General features: G+C 33.1%; 2 protein-coding genes across 2 annotated transcripts; one reads left to right on the top strand and one right to left on the bottom strand.

Annotated features, from left to right (window-relative positions):
* Positions 1 to 1,976: 1,976 nt before the first annotated feature.
* On the top strand, positions 1,977 to 7,135 carry LOC127093842 (replication protein A 32 kDa subunit A). Its single transcript, XM_051032744.1, has 9 exons — positions 1,977 to 2,320; positions 2,429 to 2,539; positions 3,059 to 3,070; positions 3,125 to 3,150; positions 6,032 to 6,110; positions 6,354 to 6,449; positions 6,522 to 6,601; positions 6,739 to 6,807; positions 6,895 to 7,135. The coding sequence occupies exons 1-9, from the start codon at positions 2,225 to 2,227 to the stop codon at positions 6,968 to 6,970; spliced, it is 645 nt and encodes a 214-aa protein (XP_050888701.1). The 5' UTR covers positions 1,977 to 2,224; the 3' UTR covers positions 6,971 to 7,135.
* LOC127091413 (flowering-promoting factor 1-like protein 2) lies at positions 5,118 to 5,559 on the bottom strand. Its single transcript, XM_051030045.1, has one exon. The coding sequence runs from the start codon at positions 5,511 to 5,513 to the stop codon at positions 5,184 to 5,186; it is 330 nt and encodes a 109-aa protein (XP_050886002.1). The 5' UTR covers positions 5,514 to 5,559; the 3' UTR covers positions 5,118 to 5,183.
* Positions 7,136 to 21,728: the final 14,593 nt, after the last annotated feature.

Raw genomic sequence — 21,728 nt, 5'->3', positions numbered from 1 at the left:
TATGTCAAAAGCATCGTCTCCACCTTCTTCATACCTTAATCCTTTTTCTCGTTCCAACTCTTCAACCATATGCAGAATATTAGGATCAATGAAATCATACATATTGTAGCCATCCAAAATTTATGGCAATATATCTTCTTTTCATTCATCATCGACCAAAATATAATGCTTTATCAAGTTCACGAAGTATACATCAACCCCTCCATTTCCTCCTCTAGATCCTTCTCCGTTATTCTCTTCTCCTAAGTATGGGATAACAACAAATCCAATAAAAATATAATATCAAGCAAAATGGAAAAGCACATATTTGAAACATATCCATTACAACAACAAATTTATTAGCAAAGATGAAAAAACATAAAAGCTGGTTGCGAAAATGACAAACCTATTTGAAGTTGGTAAGGAAAATGAAACAACATTTCAGAGCAATGAAAGAAATGGAGAACTTTATTATTAACCATCTTAACAACAACACAAACTATAACAATAAATTTCAAAATCTTTCAAAGTTATATTTACTAATATTTATATCCATGGCTTTCATCCCCGACACCTTGCCTTAAGATTCACCACCACAACCTACAAATCTGCCACATTCCACAAATTCATCAAAAATCCCCCCCTTACTTCTTCCTCAATGATTCGCCTTTTCCGGTTACTATTCTATATAAGCCTCGAACTAGGGACAAGCATGAATATGAGTTATTTTTTAATACATGATTAGTATCAACAAATTCATCAAAAATCCCCCCCGGTTACTTCTTCCTCGGTCACCAAACCCATTAACACCAATGTTCCATCCCCACACATTAATCCAAACCCATTAAGACCAGTGTTCCATCCCCACACATTAATCTAAATCCAACGACACTTGTAGCCTCCACTGAATGGAATACGCTTAGCAGAGTTACAGTCATTTGTCTAAATGATTCGCCTTTTCCGGTTACTATTCTATATAAGTCTCAGTTACTAATATTTGTATCGAGTGTCTTGTTGAGTGAAATAGGTTCAACCTTCATCCTTGCTTAATGATTATCTTTTTGATTGAGAGGCAGAGAAAGTGGGAGTTAGGGTTGAAAGGTGGCGGGTTTCGATTCAGAGGTGGGGGAAGTGAGAAAGCTCCACCGTTTGAGATATGGAAGGTTTTGTGTTCAACGGAGGAAGTGAAGCTGAGACCAACGGAAGTGACCATAATTGCTTCTTCTATATGCAAATGGATGGATTAGCACATGAGATGTTTACTTATCTGTATGTTGCTTGTATTTTTTATTTGTGTCCTGCCTTCTTGCCTGTGCCTGTCGAACATGATGTTGCTGGGATTGATTAGTGTTGTTGTTGTTTGGACCTAGACCTTCTTTTTGCAAAAAAATAAATAAAAAATAAAAAAATGCTAATGGATGGAATAATTATAATAAATAATACTTTATTAATTAAAAAAAATGGTTAATAATATTGATTAAATAAATATAAAAATAAAAAATTATAAAAATAGCCTCAATTTTAACATCAAAATTGTCAAAAACTTTTATATATGCAATTGGCTTCAAGGCATGCATGCGCCAAATCAAAAAACGCCTATACTCATTTAGAAATTTGCAATGTATGCATATGCCATACTAATTGACGCGTGTGTTTATTGAAAATTAGATGCAAACTTCAACTGATACATACGTAATGAAATATGATTATTTCTGTAATTACTTTAAAAAATAGATTATTTTAGAATTTAAATTAAAAAATAAGGTTATTTTAAAAAAAAATCTCAAATCTATCCTGTTTTTCATATATTTTTCTCTTTTCACATTTTCTGTCTTATGAATCTCATGTCAAAACCAAACATTAAACACTAGAATTGAATTAAAAGTATTTTGTATTACATGAAATAAATATTATAACTTTTTTCTACAGCCATATAAATATTTTAACTTATGCGTTATTGATTTGTTTTATACTTATGATAAACATTGCAACAGTTTAAAGAAAAGAAAAAGAAAGAAAAGAGAGAGCGATATTATAAGAGGGAAAATGCCAAAGTTGAAATCGAAACTGAAACCCTAAATCGCGGGAAAAATCGAAGGCATTAATGGCGGGAAACAAAAATTAACACCACAACACAACCCTTTTTCTAATTTACAGTATATTACAACTTCTTTTTCACAATTTGTTCTCACTCAAGCAGTTACACTTCTCTCGCTTTTCGATTTCTCTTTCTAGGGTTTCGAAAATGTTCTCCAGCTCCCAATTTGACTCCTCCAACGCCTTCTCCGGCGGCGGATTCACGTCCTCGCAACTCAACGAATCTTCTCCGGCACCGACTAAGGTAAGCTATCTTTCTCATATCGGTTGAAGAAAAATCAATAGCGTTTTGCTTTATACTATATTGATTCACTGAGTTTTGTGTTTGTGTTGATTGTTTTCTTTGTTGAAGAGCCGCGATTCTCAGGGTTTGGTTCCAGTTACAGTGAAGCAGATCAGTGAAGCTTCTCAATCTGGTGATGAAAAGTCCAATTTCGCGATCAATGGCGTGGATCTCACTAATGTACGGTTATTTTTTTAATTGAAATCATTTTAGCGTTTTATACTTGCTTAACTAATGTACGGTGGAAAATATGCATTGATTACATGGAATTGAACAAAGAAACAAGAAAAAATCACTTCCTTCAACCCTTCAGTAACTAAATGTTGGATAAGTTGGCTGAGAAAGAGTACTACTCTTTCTTTGATGGTTATTATGAATACAATTAAATTGCTAGTGGCTTTGATGATCAAGAGAAGAAACCATTCACTTGCCCTTATGAGACTTTTACTTTCAAAAGAATGTCATTTGATCAATCAAGGGCCTAGGTTGATTAAATGTGTGTTGTTATCATAAGAGTTTGATTTGCAAATTAGAGACAATAAAGGTGTTAAAAATCAAGTGGAAGATAATCTGCCACGTCTCTTAGATGAAGTGAAATGTTAGGACAAATTGGACATCAGAAAGGAATTTCCTGATGAACAATTACCTGTGTTGTCAGATGTCATGATACCTTGATACACATACATTATCAATTACCAGGTCCGTGGATATGTGCCCTCAAAATTCAATTTACATTAGAGTAATAGTTTCTTCCATTCTTCAAAGATATACTTTTGGGATGAGCCTATGATGTACAAGAAGTGTGTTGTGTTGATCAACTGTTAAGAAAGTGTGATGATGATGAGGAAACACATTTGATAATGTCTTCTTGCCATTCATCAACATATGGTGGTTATTTTTGAGGAACTGAAACAACAACAAATGTATTGAAATATGACTACTTTTGGCCTTAATTATTCAAAATGCTATTTTTTTTGGTAAAATGTTTGATAAATGCCAAATGGTTGAGAATATCTCAATGAAACAATAAACACCACTAACCACCACTTTAGAAATTGAATTGTTTAACGTGAGAGACATTGATTTTTTCAGACCATTTTCTCAATCTTTTGCCAATCTTTATATTCCTGTGGCCATAAATTATGTGCAAAATAGATAGAGGTTGTGGCATCACCAAAAATTAATGTCAAAAATGGTAACCAAATTTTTAATAAAAATACTTTCACACAATTTGACATGTCTAGAGTATCAATGACAAATGAACTCGTTTATGTAATAAATTGTCAGAGGATTTGTTGGCTATATACGGTGTAAAACACAACAATTCTACTGTCCATTTCCCATGATATAATGGTCGATTCAAATTGTTTAATATAGAAATTAAGAGAACTCAACAATCAATGGTGGACCATTCAATTCAATAAAGGATTGTTCCAAGTAACTTGATGATGTTTTATGAGCCCATACAACTTCATTTAAAACACCGTTATGAATGTTCCTATTCAAGTTAGTTTATGGAAAATATTATCATTTACCCATTGAATTGTAATATATAGCATTTTGAACTAAAAAAAATTGTATTTAAATTTGCAAGCTGCATGCAATGCATGGTTTTTATAACAGAATGAATTAGAGGAACATAGATTATTCTCTTATGAAAATACAAAAATTTATAAAAAAAACAAAGAATTAGTGGAGAGACATGATGTCATGCTCTTTAACTCTAAACTTAAGCTATTTATTGGTAAGCTTAAATCAAGGTGGTTAATCCATTTAAGTTTTTACAAGTATATTTTCATGGAGCAGTGAATTTCTTTAATGAGAAGATATGACATCAACTTATGTATAGAATAATAAATTCGAGAGCCCTTTTATTTAACAAAGCTCTCATTTTCTAGCCAATTAAGAACACTTTCATTTAAAAGATTCTACTTTTTTTCTATCTACTATAATGCTTTAAAAGTGTTCTCGTTGTATCAATTTTTTTTAAAGTGTCGACTTGAAGAGCATTTTAAATTGTTTAGAAAACAAAAAAAAAGTTTTTGAAAATCAAATTTAACGTAATGATTTCTCTCTCTTTCTCATATTTCCCTTTATTAACTTTTCTCTCTCCCTTCTCATGCTTCTCTCTCCCTCTCTTCTTTATTAATATTTACATCTTAAAAGTAATTTTGTATAGTAAATTTTATTTGAGTGATATCTATTGTCAATTAAATATTATACAAGAAATATTTGGTACAAGATAGTAGAAGGAACTAAACTCTAGAAGAATAATTATTTTTGAAAGTTATGCTTCCATTGTTTAGTTGCACATAAAAAGAAAAAAGAAGTTTTTTATGAGCCCCACACCATATATATATATATATATATATATATATATATATATATATATATATATATATATATATGTATAAACAATTTTTTTCCTCACACAATAAATATAAAAAGTGTGAGGAAAGTTGTTGTAAGGTATGGAATAAAGTTATTATTAGAAATCAATACTCAATATGTTACAAAAAAGCACTCCAAGCAAATATACACTAATAGTCATAAACATCAACACCATCACTCATCCTATAAATATAATTTACTTATTCCCCTCTCTTATGAACATAAACCAAAAATAAAACGACAAGCTTAATCCCTAGAGTTTCCATAAAACTCTAGCTATATATATATATATATATATATATATATATATATATATATATATATATATATATATATATATATATATATATATAAAACCACACCAACTTCAGAAAATAAATCTAATCCCCCCTAAAAGATGAATTGCGTATGAGTATAGTAGCATGCAAACTCATCATTTGTCCCTAACATGGAATACATTAGGAGTTTTTACGACAATATCATACATATTGATGGAGTTGAACTTGGAGAAATCTTTAGGTAGAGAAATTAGGTCAATAGAAGAGTGTTTATGAAATTGGTACAAATCGGGATCTCCGTCATAGTACCTCTCCCAACCTAAACCAATCAATATTCTCTCAAGAAAAGCATAAGAATTTACCACTTCGCCCGTCGGCAAGTGAACCAACATCTTCCTCTTCCCATGTCTTCCTTCCGATGCCTCCGCCTGAGGATTCTCGACTAACCGAAACACGCCGTTCTTGAACACCCAAACCCCGGACATTTTTTTTTGAAAAGACAAAATGAGAAGTGATATTTAGAAAGAAGGATCTATGTTTTTCGTTTGAGTTGAAGAATTATGAGAGGGGTGTGAAGGGTATATATATGCTTCAAAAGTGGATATGAGACTTAAATAAAACAAAGGGAAAATACTCTTTTTTTTTTTTGAAGTGGAAGAGTTGGAAATGATGTATATGGGGCATGTTTCACTTTGGCATATAGAATCTATAGTTTTGTGGGGGCATAACGTTTTTCTTTTCCAAATGTGATCACATAACATATGATATGGGGTGACCCTAGGGTTTGCACATGTTTTTGTGGGGTTTTGTTTGATAGAGAGAGTATCTTCTTTTAGTTTAATATTGATGATGCATTGCTTTTGGATTGTGTAGTGTAGAGAGGATAAGGAATTTAGTTTAATTACTTATATAAAAACAAATAGAGGAGAAAAAATGGGAGTATCTAGTTAGCTACAATAATTTGTGAATCAATCACCTAGTCACACGAGATCTCCACGTGAAGATTGTGGGGACTCCATTTTGATGAGATCCCCTTTCCCTTTATCGATTGCATACATAGCCACCTCCTTGCCAAAGTTAAGGTACATGTAGTTTCTGCATTTTATCAGAATATTTTTAGTTACTCCTATTTATTGTATGCAAATTGACTGCAGTGGATACTGCATTAAACTCCAGGAATTTAAATAAATGTTTATAACCTATTTGTAAGAACAATGGAAATATTGACTATTTTCATGTTAACATGTGTTAAAGTATTAGGCCTTGCTTAAGTTGGCAAACATGTAATTTAACGTAATGCCTTGCTTTTATTTTTTGGGTTATAGTTGGAAGGAACCCCTTCTACATATCCTCCAACAAACTCGTCTATCAACACTCCTGTCAAAAGTGCACTGAATGGATCTCAGGCACCATCCAATCCGGTATGATATTTGATGTAAGCCACTGTTTTTTTTTCTATGATTGGATTGCTGATATAATATTCCCAACCTCAGGGATATACACAATATAGCACTGATGGACTTAAGGACTGTGATAAATTAGTGATTGACTATCTGCAGCAGCATTCAAGCATGTGAGTTATTATAATTCAGGAAACATTTAGCTTATGTATTACCTTTTATTAATGTTTTCAAGTAGGATATCTATATTCCTCATCTTTCAACTTTATTTCTTATGCTCAGCAATTTTGAATTTGGTTATAAATTGCAGGTTAGATGAAAGGGGAATACATGTTGAAGAACTAGCAAGAGAGCTCAAGCTTCCATTGGACAGGATCAAGTCAGTTCTCTTATTTTTATTTTGTCTTGTCATGTGTATACAAAACATTTGCTTGTGATATAAACAAAAATCTGTTCATGATGCCAGGTTGTCTGTAAAGGCTCTTGAAGATGATGGTCTGGTATACTCCACCATAGATGACTCCCACTACAAACAAGCTTGATACTTTCTGTCATCAAACTAATATAGTTGAGGATTGTGCTGGTATAGGACAAATACCACCAATGATATTGGTGTTGATTTGTTTTAGTTCATAGGTTGATGTAGATATTTTCTGGATCAATTAATCTATATTTGCCAAAAAAACTGTATGAATCTTGTTTGTTGACTAAATGATCTTAAGTTTGAATTAAAAATTTATCATCTATTTGTTTAATTATTGAAACATGATTTTACACTTTTAGTCCATATTCTATTTTTCATATTCAAAATAAATGTTTGTAAAAGATCAAATAAATTAGGAACAGAGTTAATGTTTTATTTCTTTTAATAAATTAAAATGTGATTTTATTATTATGTTAGCTCTAATATTAGAGATTCCTAGAGGTGTGAATATCTGTAAAGATAGTGGGACAGAAAATAAAATTCTAGCTACTGGGTGAAACTTCGTTTTCAGAAAATTGAGAATCTACAGAAAAGCACGTGGCAACCAAGGCCAAGCAAATGGGATCAGTGACCACCTTTTACAATCTTTCTCACGTGAGCCCCATGTCCTCTCTACTTGGCTCAACCATTGCACGATGGTACTGTATGTAAAAGTACGACGGCTGTTGGCTGTAACTCTGTCAACTTTTACATGTTATTGTATGTGTTTATCTTTTTGTCCCTTTCACAACTACGCAACTGTCGCAAACTATTCTGGTTGAGGTTATCCACTATAGACGTGTCAGTGGTGTCACTCCTCTTGTTTATGGTACACTTCACCACACAGATTCTAAATTAATTTAGACTCTTCAATGCAAAATCCAATGATTCACAATTACATTGAGAAAAAGTCAATATTTTTGGGTGGCCTAAGTTAACTTTGCAGTCATTTTGGATGCAGAATCCAAATCACCCCACGACAGGTCTCCAACATTTTCCCACTACTTGCAAACCTTTTAAAACTTCAATTCACTTGTCCTATTTATTTTCTATATATTTTTTTAATTATTATATATTTGTTTCTTTTGATACATTTGCTAAAAAGGAAAAAAAACTACTCATAGAATTAATATGCAACAAAACATTTAAACCAACTAGAGACAAATATGTGATTCCGTATGATTTGGCTTTAAAAATTGAGTTCTGTATAGGTGATCCATATGATTTGGCATGTGCAAATACTTATCTTATCTTATAGCATTAAAATTCAAGAATGAGGAATTGAATTGAATTTCCCACACCAGCTTGGCTAACATTATGACATAGGTGTATTACACAAACTAATTGGCCCGAAGGATTTAAGTGTTTAGGCCAAGGCAGAGTTAAATAAGCCTTTATAATAAGTTTGCTTAACAAGGCTACAAATATCCTCACCAATGAGATGCCAATATTTGTTAAAGAAAATCCCTTGAAATCCATCGGGTCCGGGAGACTTAAAAGGATGCTTATGGTTCAATGTATATACGACTTAATCATTTGTAATTGTAACCTATTTAGTAAGGTTATTACCTGCCTCCCACTAACTTGAGGAATGTGATCCACTATAATGTTGAAGTGTAATCTAAATTCATTTAAGTTGTATTTAGATTTAATTTGAGTTTCATTTAGTTGTTCTTGTGGTACAAATACTGAATTCAAATTTTAGTTTGAAACATAATTCATCTTGTAACCGTTTTCAGTTGAGAGTAAAAGTTAGTTAGAATTCTCTCTCTTCTATCATCTTCATTTTCATCTTCATCATTCTTGTGCACCAACAATTGATATTTAGAGCTCTGATTCAGGAACGGGAAACACGAGTGTACATTAGGCGAATGTGATTGATTATGTTCATTCAATTCACAGTGCATTGAAGTTCGGAATCGAAACAAAATCATATTTCTTGATTCTATGGGATTGGGAAACACGAGTGTTGGTGAGATCTAAGTAAATTTGCACAAGAACGAAGATGAACAGCGAGAACGATAGCTTGAACACAAAACTTCTAGTATTTGATGGAAAGAATTGAAATCGGTGAATGATTCATATGCATGTGTTGTTTGGCGCTCAAGATGTTTTTGATCTCATCAATGACGGTTGTAGCATATGCAACAGAAGCATAGAGAAATGTGCATAGAGAAACAATGAAGAATGATCAAAAGACGTTGTTCCATATCTATTAGGGGTGAATACGAATGTGTTTGAGAAAATCGCTGATTCAACAAGGACGAAGACTGCGTGGGACACACTTGTACGATGCTACATCGGTGATGCATTAATGAATAAGGTGAAGCTTCAGTCTCTATTCAAGCATGTATGAGAATCTCAACATGAAGAATAATGAGAAGATACCTGATTACATCTCCAGAGTGACTTTGATCACAAATGAGATGAAATATTATGGAGAAAATCTCTCTGAACAAGTAATCATTAAAAAGATACTGAGATCACTTACTCCTCCATTTGATTATATTGTTGTAGCAATTGAACACTCTAAGGACCTCAACACCATGAAAATTAAAGAGCTGCAGAGTAGTCTAGAGGGATAAAAGTTATGTCTGATTGAGAGAAACTCTGAAATAGAGGTAGAGCAGGTTCTGAAAACATCTTCTGATAAGAAGAATCAGAAGCAGTCTTGTTCAGAGGCCAAGAAGAGACATGGTGGTGGTTATCAAAAGTCAGAAGCCTCCGACTCTGATGAGAAGAAACATCATAAGGAAATGAGAAGTTTGACAAGAAAAAGGTTCAATGTTACTGTTGTAAGAAGTTTGACCACTTTGATGCTGATAGTTGGTCAAACAAGGAAAGGAAATCAGAAGAAGCAAACATAGTCAAAGGAGATTTTGATGATGAACGTATGCTATTGATGACTTATGAGTCTGATGATGGATATTTGGTAGACTGGTGGTATATGGACACTGGATTCTCAAATCACCTAACTGGAAACAAACAATGACTGGTTGATTTTGACTTTAGAAAGAGGACAAATATCAAATGTGATGATGATAAGTACCTTAATACCGAAGGAATAGGAAATATCAAAGTCAGGGTGAAGAATGGAAAACTGCTTTGATCAAGGATGTTTGGTATGTTCCTAGCATGAAGAGCAATCTGATGAGTGTAAGTCAGCTAATTGAGAAAGGTTTCTCAGTTACTATGAAGGACAATCTCTTGAAGTTGTATGATTTTGATCAGAAGTCGATTATGCAAGCTGAACATGAAAGCAACAAAACATTCAAAGTGAATATGGAAACATTTGAAACTAAATGCCTAGTGCAGAAGCTGCTAAAGGTGACAGTGAGCCATGACACAAGAGATTTTGGGGCATATGAACTTCATAAGCTTAAGGCATCTGAGTTCTAAGAATCTGATACATGTCATTCCCAAGACTGTGAAGCTTGAGAAGTCATGTGAGATATGCATGAAAGGCAAGCAACCTAGATTTCCATTTGCATCAGAAGTGGCTCCAGGAGAAAAACACGCTTTAGAAGTAATACATTATGATGTATGTGGAACATTTGAAGTCCCTTTAGTTGGAGGAAACAAGTACTTTGTGTCATTTGTGGATGAATTCACAAGAATGACATGGGCAACACTCATCAAGTTTAAGCATGAGGTGTTTGCTAAATTTCAGAAGTTCAAGGTGAAGGCTGAAAAATATAGTGGTTAGAAGCTGAAAGTTCTCAGAACTGATAGGGGAGGTGAATACAACTCATTAGAGTTCAGAAGGTTCTATGAAGAGAATGGAGTTGAACATGAGGTGACTGCTCCATATACTCCACAACACAGTGGTCTTGCTGAAAGAAGAAACAAGACTTTGCTCGACATCACAAAGAGCATGCTGAAGAAGAAGAAACTTCCTCACACCTTATGGGGAGAAGCTATTTCCACTGCAATATATGTGCTCAACAGGTGTCCATCCAAGAAGCTGAAGGAAATTGTTCCTTACGAGAAGTGCACTGGAGATAAGCAAAGTGTGAGTCATTTTAGAGCATTTGGTTCTATTTGTTACGAACATGTTCCAAGTGCTACTTGATAGAAGCTGGATGATAGAAGCAAAGTAATGTTACCGATTGGGTACCATAATACATGTGCTTATAAGCTCTATTGTCCATTCACTAACAAGGTGAAAGTAAAGAAATATGTCATTGTGAAGGAAACATAAGCATGTAATTAGAACAAGTCTCAATACAACTCTGGTGCAGTGTTAACACCTGAGTTAACTTCTGAAGATATTTAAGATTCTGAAGGAAAATCTGCCTCTGAAGGAGATTCTTCCTCTGAAGAAGACTCTGAAGATGAGTCTGAAGAAGACTTTAAAGGTGAATCTGATTCTGATCTAGACTCTAGTAATAATCACGCCTTTGAAGGCGGTCATGCTTCTGAAGGTGGTCCAACATCTGAAGAAGATTCTGAACAAGTTCAGAGGCCACAAAGAATCAGACAAACACCAAGAAGATTTATAGAGTTTGACATGTTGCAAGACAATGAGATAAAATCTAAAGAAGAAGTAATTCAGTGTGCCATGTTGGTAGACTCTAAACCAGTTAGTATTGAAGAAGCTCCCAAGAAGAAAGTGTGGCTGGAGGCCATAAAAGAAGAACTTAAGGCTATAGAAAGAAACAAGACTTGGGAGTTGACTGAGCTTCCAAAGAACAAGAAAGCCATCAGCGTGATATAGGTTTACAAGTTAAAATTGAATCCAGATGAATCAATTGGCAAGGTTAGTAACTAGAGGATTTCTACAAAAATCTGAATTAGATTACTTTGAGGTGTTTGCAACTGTAGCTAGGCATGAAACAATCAGATTGGTGATTGCTATAACTGCAAATAGAAATTAGCCTCTGATGCATTCAGATATGAAATATGCATTTCTTAATGGTCCTTTACAAGAGGAAGTTTATGTGTCACAACCTCCTGGATTTATGAAAAAGAATCAGGAAGGGATGGTGTACAAGTTGCATAAAGCCTTGTATGGGCTGAAATAAGCTCCTAGAGCTTGGAATTTGAAAATTGATTCATTTTTAAGCTTCAAGGATTCATAAATTGTGAGAAGGAGTATGGTGTTTATGTTCAACATACATCTAATATAAATATGATTATGGTGTGTCTCTATGTTGATGACATATTGCTAACAGGGAGTTGTTCAGATGAGATAGTCAAGTTCAAGAATATGTTGATGAATGAGTTTGAGATGTATGATCTAGGAAATATGGTATATTTTATATGGGTGGAGGTTTTGTACTCTGATAAGGGCATAATTTTACATTAGATGAAGTATAAACTTGAGCTTTTGAAGAGATTTGAGCTAACAAATTGCAAGTTTGCAATCAAACTTGCTGAAATAAATCACAAGCTGGATTCTAATGTTAAGGGTGATGGTGTAGATTCTACAACTTTTAAATAGCCGGTGGGCTTATTGAGATATCTCTATAACACCAAACCTAGAATTTGTTATGCAATTAGAATGATGAGTAGATTTATGAACAAACCAAAATGGCTACATTACCAAGTTGCTGCCAGGATACCGAGGTATATTAAGAGGACTCTGAGGTATGGAGTTTTGTTCCCTTCTGGTGCTAAATCTGATTCAGAGCTGATATGCTATTCAGAATCTGATTGGTATGGAGACAGAGTTGACAAAAGAAGTACTTTTGGATATTTCTTCAAGTATCTGGAAGGTCCCATTTCTTGGTGCTCCAAGAAGCAACTAGTGGTTGCATTGTCAATCTGTGAAGTTGATGCACGCGCTTTGTTTGCGTGTCAAGATGTTTGCATCATGAACTTATTTCAGAATATGAAGATCAAGGTGATAAAACCTGTGAGGTTGATGATTGACAACAAATCAGCGATAAACCATGCCAAGAGTCCAGTGCTACATGGAAGAAGCAAGCACATTGACATGAAGTTCCATTTTCTGCGTAATAAGCTTCAAAATGCAGTGCTTGAAGTTGTTTACTATAGCACTCAAAAGGAACTTGCAGATGTGCTGACTAAAGTTATCAAGACTGAACACTTTATCCATTTGAGGGATGAAATTGGTGTTGTTGATTTTAGTCTTGAATGTGGATTAAGGGATGATGTTGAATTGTAATCCAAATTCATTTTAGTTGCAATTAGATTTAATTTGAGTTCCATTTAGTTGTTCTCTTGGTATAAATATTGAATTCAAGTTTCAGTTTGGACATGATTCATCTTGTAACCGTTTTCAGTTGAGAGTAAAAGTTAGTTAGAATTCTCTCTTTTCCGTCATCTTCACATTCATCATTCTTGTGCACCAACATACAAAAGGTGTAGAATGAACATTATTTGGACAATAAAACATATTTTTGTAGAATTTAATTTCTTCATGCTTAAGAAAAACATCATTAGTGAACCAAACACCATTTAGAAGATTCATCCCATGAATTGTATTCCTATTCCTTCTGATAACACTTTGAGATGGATTTTTTTTAGTATTTTCCATTCTAGATCAACCAACCCATATCAAGTTTTGTGAAAGCTAAACTATGAACACTATAAAAGAAGAATGAAAAGCTTGCATTGAAATATTGAGTAATGAGTTACACAAATCTGATTTACAATGCTAAATATAATACTACTTATAGCATCAATAGTTAGTTATCTTCAATAACTAACTTTCAACCATCTCTTAACTAACTAGTGTAATTTAGTTATACCTAATAAACTAAAGAGTTACACCAATGGTAAGTTGAATTGTTACACAAGTAACTTCACCAATAACTACTAACCCTTATGTTCAATAACCCTTCAAGTCATAATGGATCTTAATCATTCCTAGCTTGCTTTAAAAATTACTGAGTGGTCCTATGTGTAATGACTTAGTCAAAATACCAGCCACTTGATCCTTGGATGCAATATGAACTAAATGGAGGATTCCTTCCTGCACTTTCTCTCTAACAATATGGTAATCAATTTCTATATGTTTGGTCCTCTCATGGAAAACTGGATTGGTTGCTACGTGAAGAACTTATTTGTTGTCACGGTAAATCAGAATTGGAGAATAATGCTTGATGTGAAAATCCCGCAGCAAGTATATAATCCATTTTCCTTCACATCTAACTTGAGATAATGCCTTGTATTCAGTCTTAGATGAAGATCTATATACTATTGTTTGCTTCTTACTTTTACAATTAATCAAAGAGTTCCCAAGAAAGAAACAAAACCATGTTGTTGATCTTCTAGTGTCTGGACATGTTCCCCAATCAGAATCAGAGAAACCTTATTAATGATGATGATGAGCTAAAGAATAATCCATTACCAGGACTATCTTTGAGGTATTTAAAAATATGTAGGTCTATTAACATGTGCTCATTAGTTGGTTCACTTAGAAACTGACTGAGCTTGCTTACAGCATAAGAAATCTTTGGTCTGGAATGTGTTAGATACATAAGCCTCCCAATTAATCTTTTGTATGTAGTTGGATCACATAGTAAATTACAAAATCCCCTGTGCAATTGTAAATGAGGCTACATAAGAGTAGTGAAAGGTTTTACTCCATTCAAACTTGTGTCTTGCAAAATGTATAACGTGTATTTCCTTTGGCATAATGTGATACCTTCTTCTCATCGACTCAATTCAAAGACTAGAAAGTATTTAATAACTCCTAAATCCTTGATGCTAAAGTTTTAATTTAATAGGTTCTTAATGTTGGTAATATCATTAACACAAGCCTTTCTAAGACAAAATAATCCACATATACAAGGATCACTATAAAATATGTATCACTAGACCTAATGTATAAGGAATAGTTAGATTTTGATTGAATCTAACCTGAGTGTAAAAACATTTCAGTGAGTTTTGTGTTGCATTGTATGCTTGCTTGCTTGAAGCCATAAAGAGATCTTTGAAGTTTGCACACCATGTTAGGATGAGGCAAATCAAGGCTTGTAGAGGCTTGCATATATACCTCTTCATTAATATCACCATGCAAGAAAGTTATACGGACATCAAGTTGAAACAATGGCCAATTCTGGGTAGCTGCAATGGCCATGAAAAGTCTGATGGTTATCATTTTGACAATTGGACTGAAGGTGTCCAAATAATCTATACCTTTAGTTTGAGTGAAAACCTTTGCTACCAACCCTTCCTTTTATCTCTCTACAGAGCCATGACATGTAGTTTGAGTTTGAACACCCATTTGCAACTAATTTCTTTCTTATGATTAGGCAAACGGAACTAACTTCCATGTGTTAGTCTTCATCAGTACAGTCAGTTCAGATTGAATCATATTACTTCAATTCTTATCATATATGGCTTCTTCATAAGTGTTAGGTTAAAAAATGGATGGCATATTAAGAATGTATTGTGTATGTGCAGCAGGAAAATTATGATAAGAAATGAAGGAGGATAATGGGCACTTACTTTAAGAAGAAGATGGAATATCAACTGAAGTAGGAGAATAAATTGTATTCTCAATTGAGTTGCAAGGGTAGTCTTGTAAAAATAAGGGAGGTTTAGTAACTCTAGCGTATCTTATAGGTTGAAGATCATGATTAGGTAAGTTAAATAACGAAGACATGATAAACGAGTGACTATGTTATTAGTTGACGTATGTGAATAAGGTGACTGGTTATTTGGTGAAATAGAAAAGGAATAATTATGTTTAGTAGAAAAGGTAGCACATGTGTTTATAATAGGTGCATCTGAAATATCAGAATGATGACCATCTGGTGTGATATGGGATTGGGAATCATGAATGTAATGAAACTTAAATATATAAGATTGATGGGAAGAATCATAATGTGAAGAACAAGAATTTGATGAGATATTGGTGGATTATTTGTAAGGAAAAATTGTTTAAAAGAAAACAACATCTTTAGACAGAAAAGTTTCTTTAGAATGGAAGTCAAATAAAATGTGCCGCTTAACACCAATTTGAAAGCCTAGATACATTTTTTTTAACCTAGAGCTAGTTTCTTCCTATTTGCTTGTAAGGTTGAAGCAAAACAAAGAGAACCAAAAACTCTAAGAAGATTAAAATCAGGTAAGCATTGATGTAGAACTTGAAATGATGACTTGTTGTGCAAGAAAGGTGTGTGGAGTATACTAATAATGTGAATGACATGACTAACTGCATAAGACCAGAAAGTCTTAGGTAGATTGGCTTGGAATATAATGGATATAGTAATAACATGTATATGTTGGTGTTTCCTCTCAAGTATAACATTTTGTTGAGGAGTACCAACACATGAGGTATGATGTGAAATGTTGGTTTCTTTATAGAAATATCTAAGAATAAACTCACTACCATTATCTGATATAATTCATTTGATGTTGCTATTAAAGTGAGTGTGAACCATAGAAACAAAAGCTTTAATAAGGTTTGGTGTTTCAGATTTACATTTCATGAGAAAAATCCATGTAAATCGACTTATGTCATCAACAACTATGAGAAAATATTTGTGGCCATTTATTGAATGGGCAATGGACCCATATGTACATATGAACTAAGTCAAAAATGTCAACAAACTTGTGAGTTCTATTAAGGAATGGTAATCTCTTTTGCTTGGCATAAAAGCAAACATCATAAGGCATATAAAGTTGCATAATTTTGACAAAAGGAAAAGTTTTATTTATTTCAATCAACTTGTCATACGAAGGATGACAAAGTCTTAAGTGCCAAATGTTACACTTATTTTTATGTCTAGGGTCATGCTGATTAATATAGTTGACATAAGTATTATGCTTCAAAAGAAAAGAATTGATGGATGTATCAGTAAAACATGATGGTGTATTTGGAACTCTAACATGGGGATGATTAAGAATGTATAATCCATCTCTTAATTCAGTTGCACCAATCATCTTCTTGGAGTAAGATTTTTGTATCTAACAAGTGGGATTGTAAAAAATTAGTTGACACTCAATACTATGAGTTAGTTTAAGAACACATATAAGGTTGAAAGAAAATTGTGGCATGTATAAAACATTGGTTAAAATGAAAGTGGTGTCAAAGAAAATAGTTACTGCAAAACTAGTGGTAACTAAGGAACCATTTGGAAGTTTAACTATTATAGGAGTAATTCTTTTCAAACAAGAGATTTTTTTTTTGAGAAAAACAAACATGATCAGTTGCACTAGTGTTAAGGATGAATAATTCAGGCCTGGCATTGATAAGGAAAATGGAGATAATACATGTGTTGGATTTTGGTTGATTAATGAGATGATTTACACTATGAGAGTTTGATTGTGATGATTGTTGAAGTAATGCAAACAAAGCTTTATGTTGGCCAGGAGTAAAACCTATGAAAATCGAGTTTTGATCATTATGTTATTCTTCATTATTTTCAGGTTGAACATCATCTTCATGAGCATGATTATAAGATACATTATTGATATGGTTATGATGTTGTCAATGAGGAGGATAACTATGCTTCTTAAAGCACGTATCTATTATATGGTTGGTCATACCATAATGTGTACAAATTCTGGTACCTCTTCCTTAACCGCTGAAGGATCTACCACCCCTAACATTTTTGCCATGAAAATGAGGAGTTCACCTGCCTTGAAATCGACAGTAGGAAAAGCCAAAAGTTTGGATTCATCAATGGGAGAAATAATTTGTATTTCTTGTTGAACAAGCAAAGAGTAGACTTTGCAAACATTGGGAAAATGATCCATCAATATAATTTGAGATCTAACTGTAGAGTATTGGTCATTTAAACCTTTCAAGAATTTTATGACTTGATCAATATCCTTGTACTACAAATTTTATCAATGGCTATACATGATACATCACACTAAGATGCAGGAATTTGATGAAAATGATCTAATTCTTGCCATAACATCTTCAATTTCATGTAATAAAAAGAGATTGAACAATCACCTTGCCTTAGAGTACATATTTCCTCTTGTATGTCTAAAATTCTGAACACTTCACCATGATAAAATTGATCTTTCAATTCTTTCCATATGCTTGAAGCAATCTCCATCCAGAAGATACTTTGAGAAATTTCAAATTCAACAAAGTTGTTTAGCCATGATATGATCATTGTGTTACATCGATCCCATGTAATCATGATCTTTATCTAGTGGTCTTGGAAAAGCATCATTGATGAAATAAAATTTGTTCTTGTATCTTAAAGCCATTGTCATAAACCTGGACCAAAAGTGATAATTTCCAGCATTCAATAAAGGAGTAACTAACACAAAAGCTGAATTTTCATTAAGATGCATGAAGTAAGGATTGAGGGTATAATTTTGATAACCTTTATTGAGATTTGTAGAAGCATTGTTCTGATGCGATGGAGCATGACCATTAATGGTGCTTGAAGAACTCTCAATAGACATTGTTGAAAATAATAATAAGAAAAAGAAAGAATTGAATTAAGATCAATGGAAGAGACAAAAAATAGGCTGAGATTTATGAAAATAATCAAGATAGTGCATCAACGATGGTGAAAGCATAGCTACAGGTCAATGATACCATGTAAAAGCTAAAATTTGAACACCATAAAAGAAGAATGAAAAGCTTGCATTACATTATTATACTAATGAGTTACACAAACATGATTTACAATGCTAAAGCTAATACTACTTATAGCAGCAAGAGTTAGTTATCTTCGATAACTAACTTCCAAAATAACTAACTAGTATAAGTTAGTTATTCCTGACAAACTAAAGAGTTACATTAATGGTAAGTTGAATTTTTACACAAATAACTTCACCAATAACTACTAATCCTCATGTTTAACAAGTTTTTTTTATCAATGCTTCTTTGACCTCTACAATTTTTATGCCATGTAAATTTTTCTCCTATAATGTATAAATCAATGACATTAGAAGTATCTGTAATATAGTGTATCCTAGTAACACTTTGTTGTAAAAAAGGCTCCCTATTTATTCAATTAGGAATAATGGTTTCATTAAAATCACAAACTATAGCATCCATGACCCTGTAATGTAATTATCCAAGTTACAAAGGATATTCCCAAAAGTGATATCTGATTCCTAGATTAGAACTTGCATATAAACACTAGTATAATAACATGTACTTTGCCTCAAGGATATGCTAATTGGGATAACATACTTGATGACCTCAACAACAATTATAATCAAATTGTGGCCATTTTGCATAAGGATCCAAATTCCACATGCATGACCCTAAGAAATTGATATAAAATATATGACAAGCCTTGGTTAATCCAAACCATCTTATTTTTTTCAAAAATACAATGAGTTTCTATAAGAATAATGAAAGTAGGTTACTTATTTCCAATCAACTGTTTCAAGTATCTTTTGGTATTAGGATTACTGGCTCCCCTTAAATGACTAGAAAATATATAAACATATTTTAAATCTATCATTAATACACTAATTTATAAGTAAGGGAGGAACATAATCTAGGCTCACATATTATCATCTTGGATTTTTGAGTTTCAAGGACATATTTAATATTTTCTAATTAAGTACCAAGAACTCGCCCTTCCAATGTGTCGAGGGGGCGATAACTCCAGTTAAATACCAAGAACTCGCCCTTCCCCAAGTTTAGTTATGAAGCAATTTGACGCCGAGGGGCGTGACACTAATGAATACCTGAAGTTGAAAATTTTCAAGAATTTTTTTTCATATTTCCTCAATATTTTGTATTTTCTTTGTCCAACATGAGCTGAATCCTACTTGTTAGATAATCTGAAATTTCATGAAATAATAATACTTTGAATATTAATGAATGTGGTAATGTAGTGTCATATATTTAATTTTGAGTTTGATCACCTTAAAGCTTGATAAAATTTTGTTAAATTACGATAGTGCTTAATGAATGAAATTCATGAACTAATACAGAAAAATAGCGAGTAGACATGCATTACTTACTTAATAAATTTAGACATAAAGGATTAAGACCACATGGGTAAAAAAAAGACGTTATACTCGAAGTGAAATGATACTATTGTAAGACTTAGACATAAAATTCATAATTACTTACTACATATTTTCATGTTGTTTACGGACACCACAAGGTTTAGTTATGGCTTCATCTGACACAACACCACATATCATATACAACCGTTAGATAAATTCATGAAATTGTTCATTTTCCAACATATTTTCATTCACTATTTTAAACCCTTGTTATTAGTCTCTAATTTTCTACAACTTCACTACATGACACACACTAATATTTATTACCTTAGCTCATGCATTATTTTACTAAGTTTAATATAATTTATCAAGTTGTTTAGTACCAACCATCACGAAATATATACTTTTTTTTATCACTTGCTAGTAGTTTAACAATGTATACTTGTACACACATAACGAAAAAACAAGTTTTTAGCACCACAGTCGGAGATTGCATCTTTTTTTATGTTTGGAAAATATTTAAAGATCCCTGAGACAATTTCCCCATCACGGTATTCTAATTTTCTTACAATTGGAGACTCTTTACTAGTAGGCCATCCATAGTTCTTGAAGTCAAGGAGATAATTCCTAGTTTATCTCTCTTTAACAACATGATAAAGTCATTTATGATGCCACCTCATATTCCTGTTAATGATCTCAAATAGGCAAGATAAGTGGTATCATGCATGGACCCCACCAAAGTCACCTAATGCAATTTGACTTAACAAACTTGAGATGTTGCAAATAACTATTGCCATGTCAAGGGATAATGTTTCATCTATGGTGAAATATCCAATTTTGGAGTTAAAACAATTACAATTTCACTTGCAGTAAACATATTTAGAGTCACCTTAGAATCAACCTATGATTATTGCATTTGACTTGACACCAACGCAAGTGAGACTCCTCCCATAGTTTCTGAAGAGGTGCAACAAGGTCGTGGTTTGGAAGATGACTGGCATTAAATGGATTACCCCTATCATATCTTGTTGTAAGACATTCCTAAGAATAACATATAAATCAAGAGAATACTAAATCATATCATGAAGGAAGTGGTGAAGAATGAGATAATAAAGTGGTTAGATGCTAAGATCATTTTCTCCATATGTGATAAAATATGAGCTAAACCTGTTTAATTTGTTCCTAAAAAGGGTGACATGACAATGACCACTAATGAGACGAATGGGCTTATTCCACAAAGTTGTAGAAAACTTTACCGTACCCCTACAATTGTACCCATACCCCTACAAATAATTTTTTTGGACCAAAATACCCTCATATAAATAGAGTATATTTTTCAGAAATGGAATTCTTTTCAGTTGCGTTTGAAGACTTCCAGAAGAGCATTTTTTTTGGCATTTTTTGCCATTGTAAACCGGAACACTGAGAGTAAGTCTTCCGATTCACAAAATGTATACCGAAACACTTCTTCAAAGACTTCCAGTTCGCTGCATTATTGGGGCATTGAATCATAACTCTTTAAGAAAGTCTTCAGGTTTGTAAGAGTATATACCGAAACTCTTTCTTAAAGACTTCCGGTTTGCATGAACTAAACCGAGACTCTTTTAAGAAATGTTCCGGTAGTCAACCAATTTTTTTTCCACACTGGAACTTTTTTAAGAAGTGTTCTGGTGCGTTTTTTTTTAAAATTATTTTATTATAATATTTTTTTTACAGTGATTCGAAGACGAGGTGCATATGGTAGGATTCCAGGCCGCAGTTTAGGCCGGGGCGCATCTTCATCTGCAGCAGAGCCGATTGGATATCCAGGAGGGCCGTACGATACATCTCTTTTGGTAAAGTACGATCATCATGTTGCTCGCCATTTATGGTTTGGTGAGGTAAATGAACGGGATATATTTGAAAATGACTAATATTTGAATATTTTATATTGTGTTTTCTAATATGTGTTTTAATTGTTTTTAGGAAAGAGGTCCGAA

This window comes from Lathyrus oleraceus, chromosome 6 (genome assembly GCF_024323335.1).
Source record: "Lathyrus oleraceus cultivar Zhongwan6 chromosome 6, CAAS_Psat_ZW6_1.0, whole genome shotgun sequence".
Taxonomy (NCBI): Eukaryota; Viridiplantae; Streptophyta; class Magnoliopsida; order Fabales; family Fabaceae; genus Lathyrus; species Lathyrus oleraceus.
Note: the sequence above shows the minus strand (reverse complement) of the source record. Positions and strands in the feature narration are given on the sequence as shown.

Excerpts from the sequence above, each read along its gene's own strand:
- LOC127091413 (XM_051030045.1), bottom strand. The coding sequence starts at position 5,513 with ATGTCCGGGGTTTGGGTGTTCAAGAACGGCGTGTTTCGGTTAGTCGAG.
- LOC127093842 (XM_051032744.1), top strand. The coding sequence starts at position 2,225 with ATGTTCTCCAGCTCCCAATTTGACTCCTCCAACGCCTTCTCCGGCGGC. Across the intron at positions 2,321-2,428 it reads CTTCTCCGGCACCGACTAAG|AGCCGCGATTCTCAGGGTTT; the intron begins GTAAGCTATCTT and ends TCTTTGTTGAAG. Across the intron at positions 6,111-6,353 it reads ACCTCCTTGCCAAAGTTAAG|TTGGAAGGAACCCCTTCTAC; the intron begins GTACATGTAGTT and ends TTTGGGTTATAG.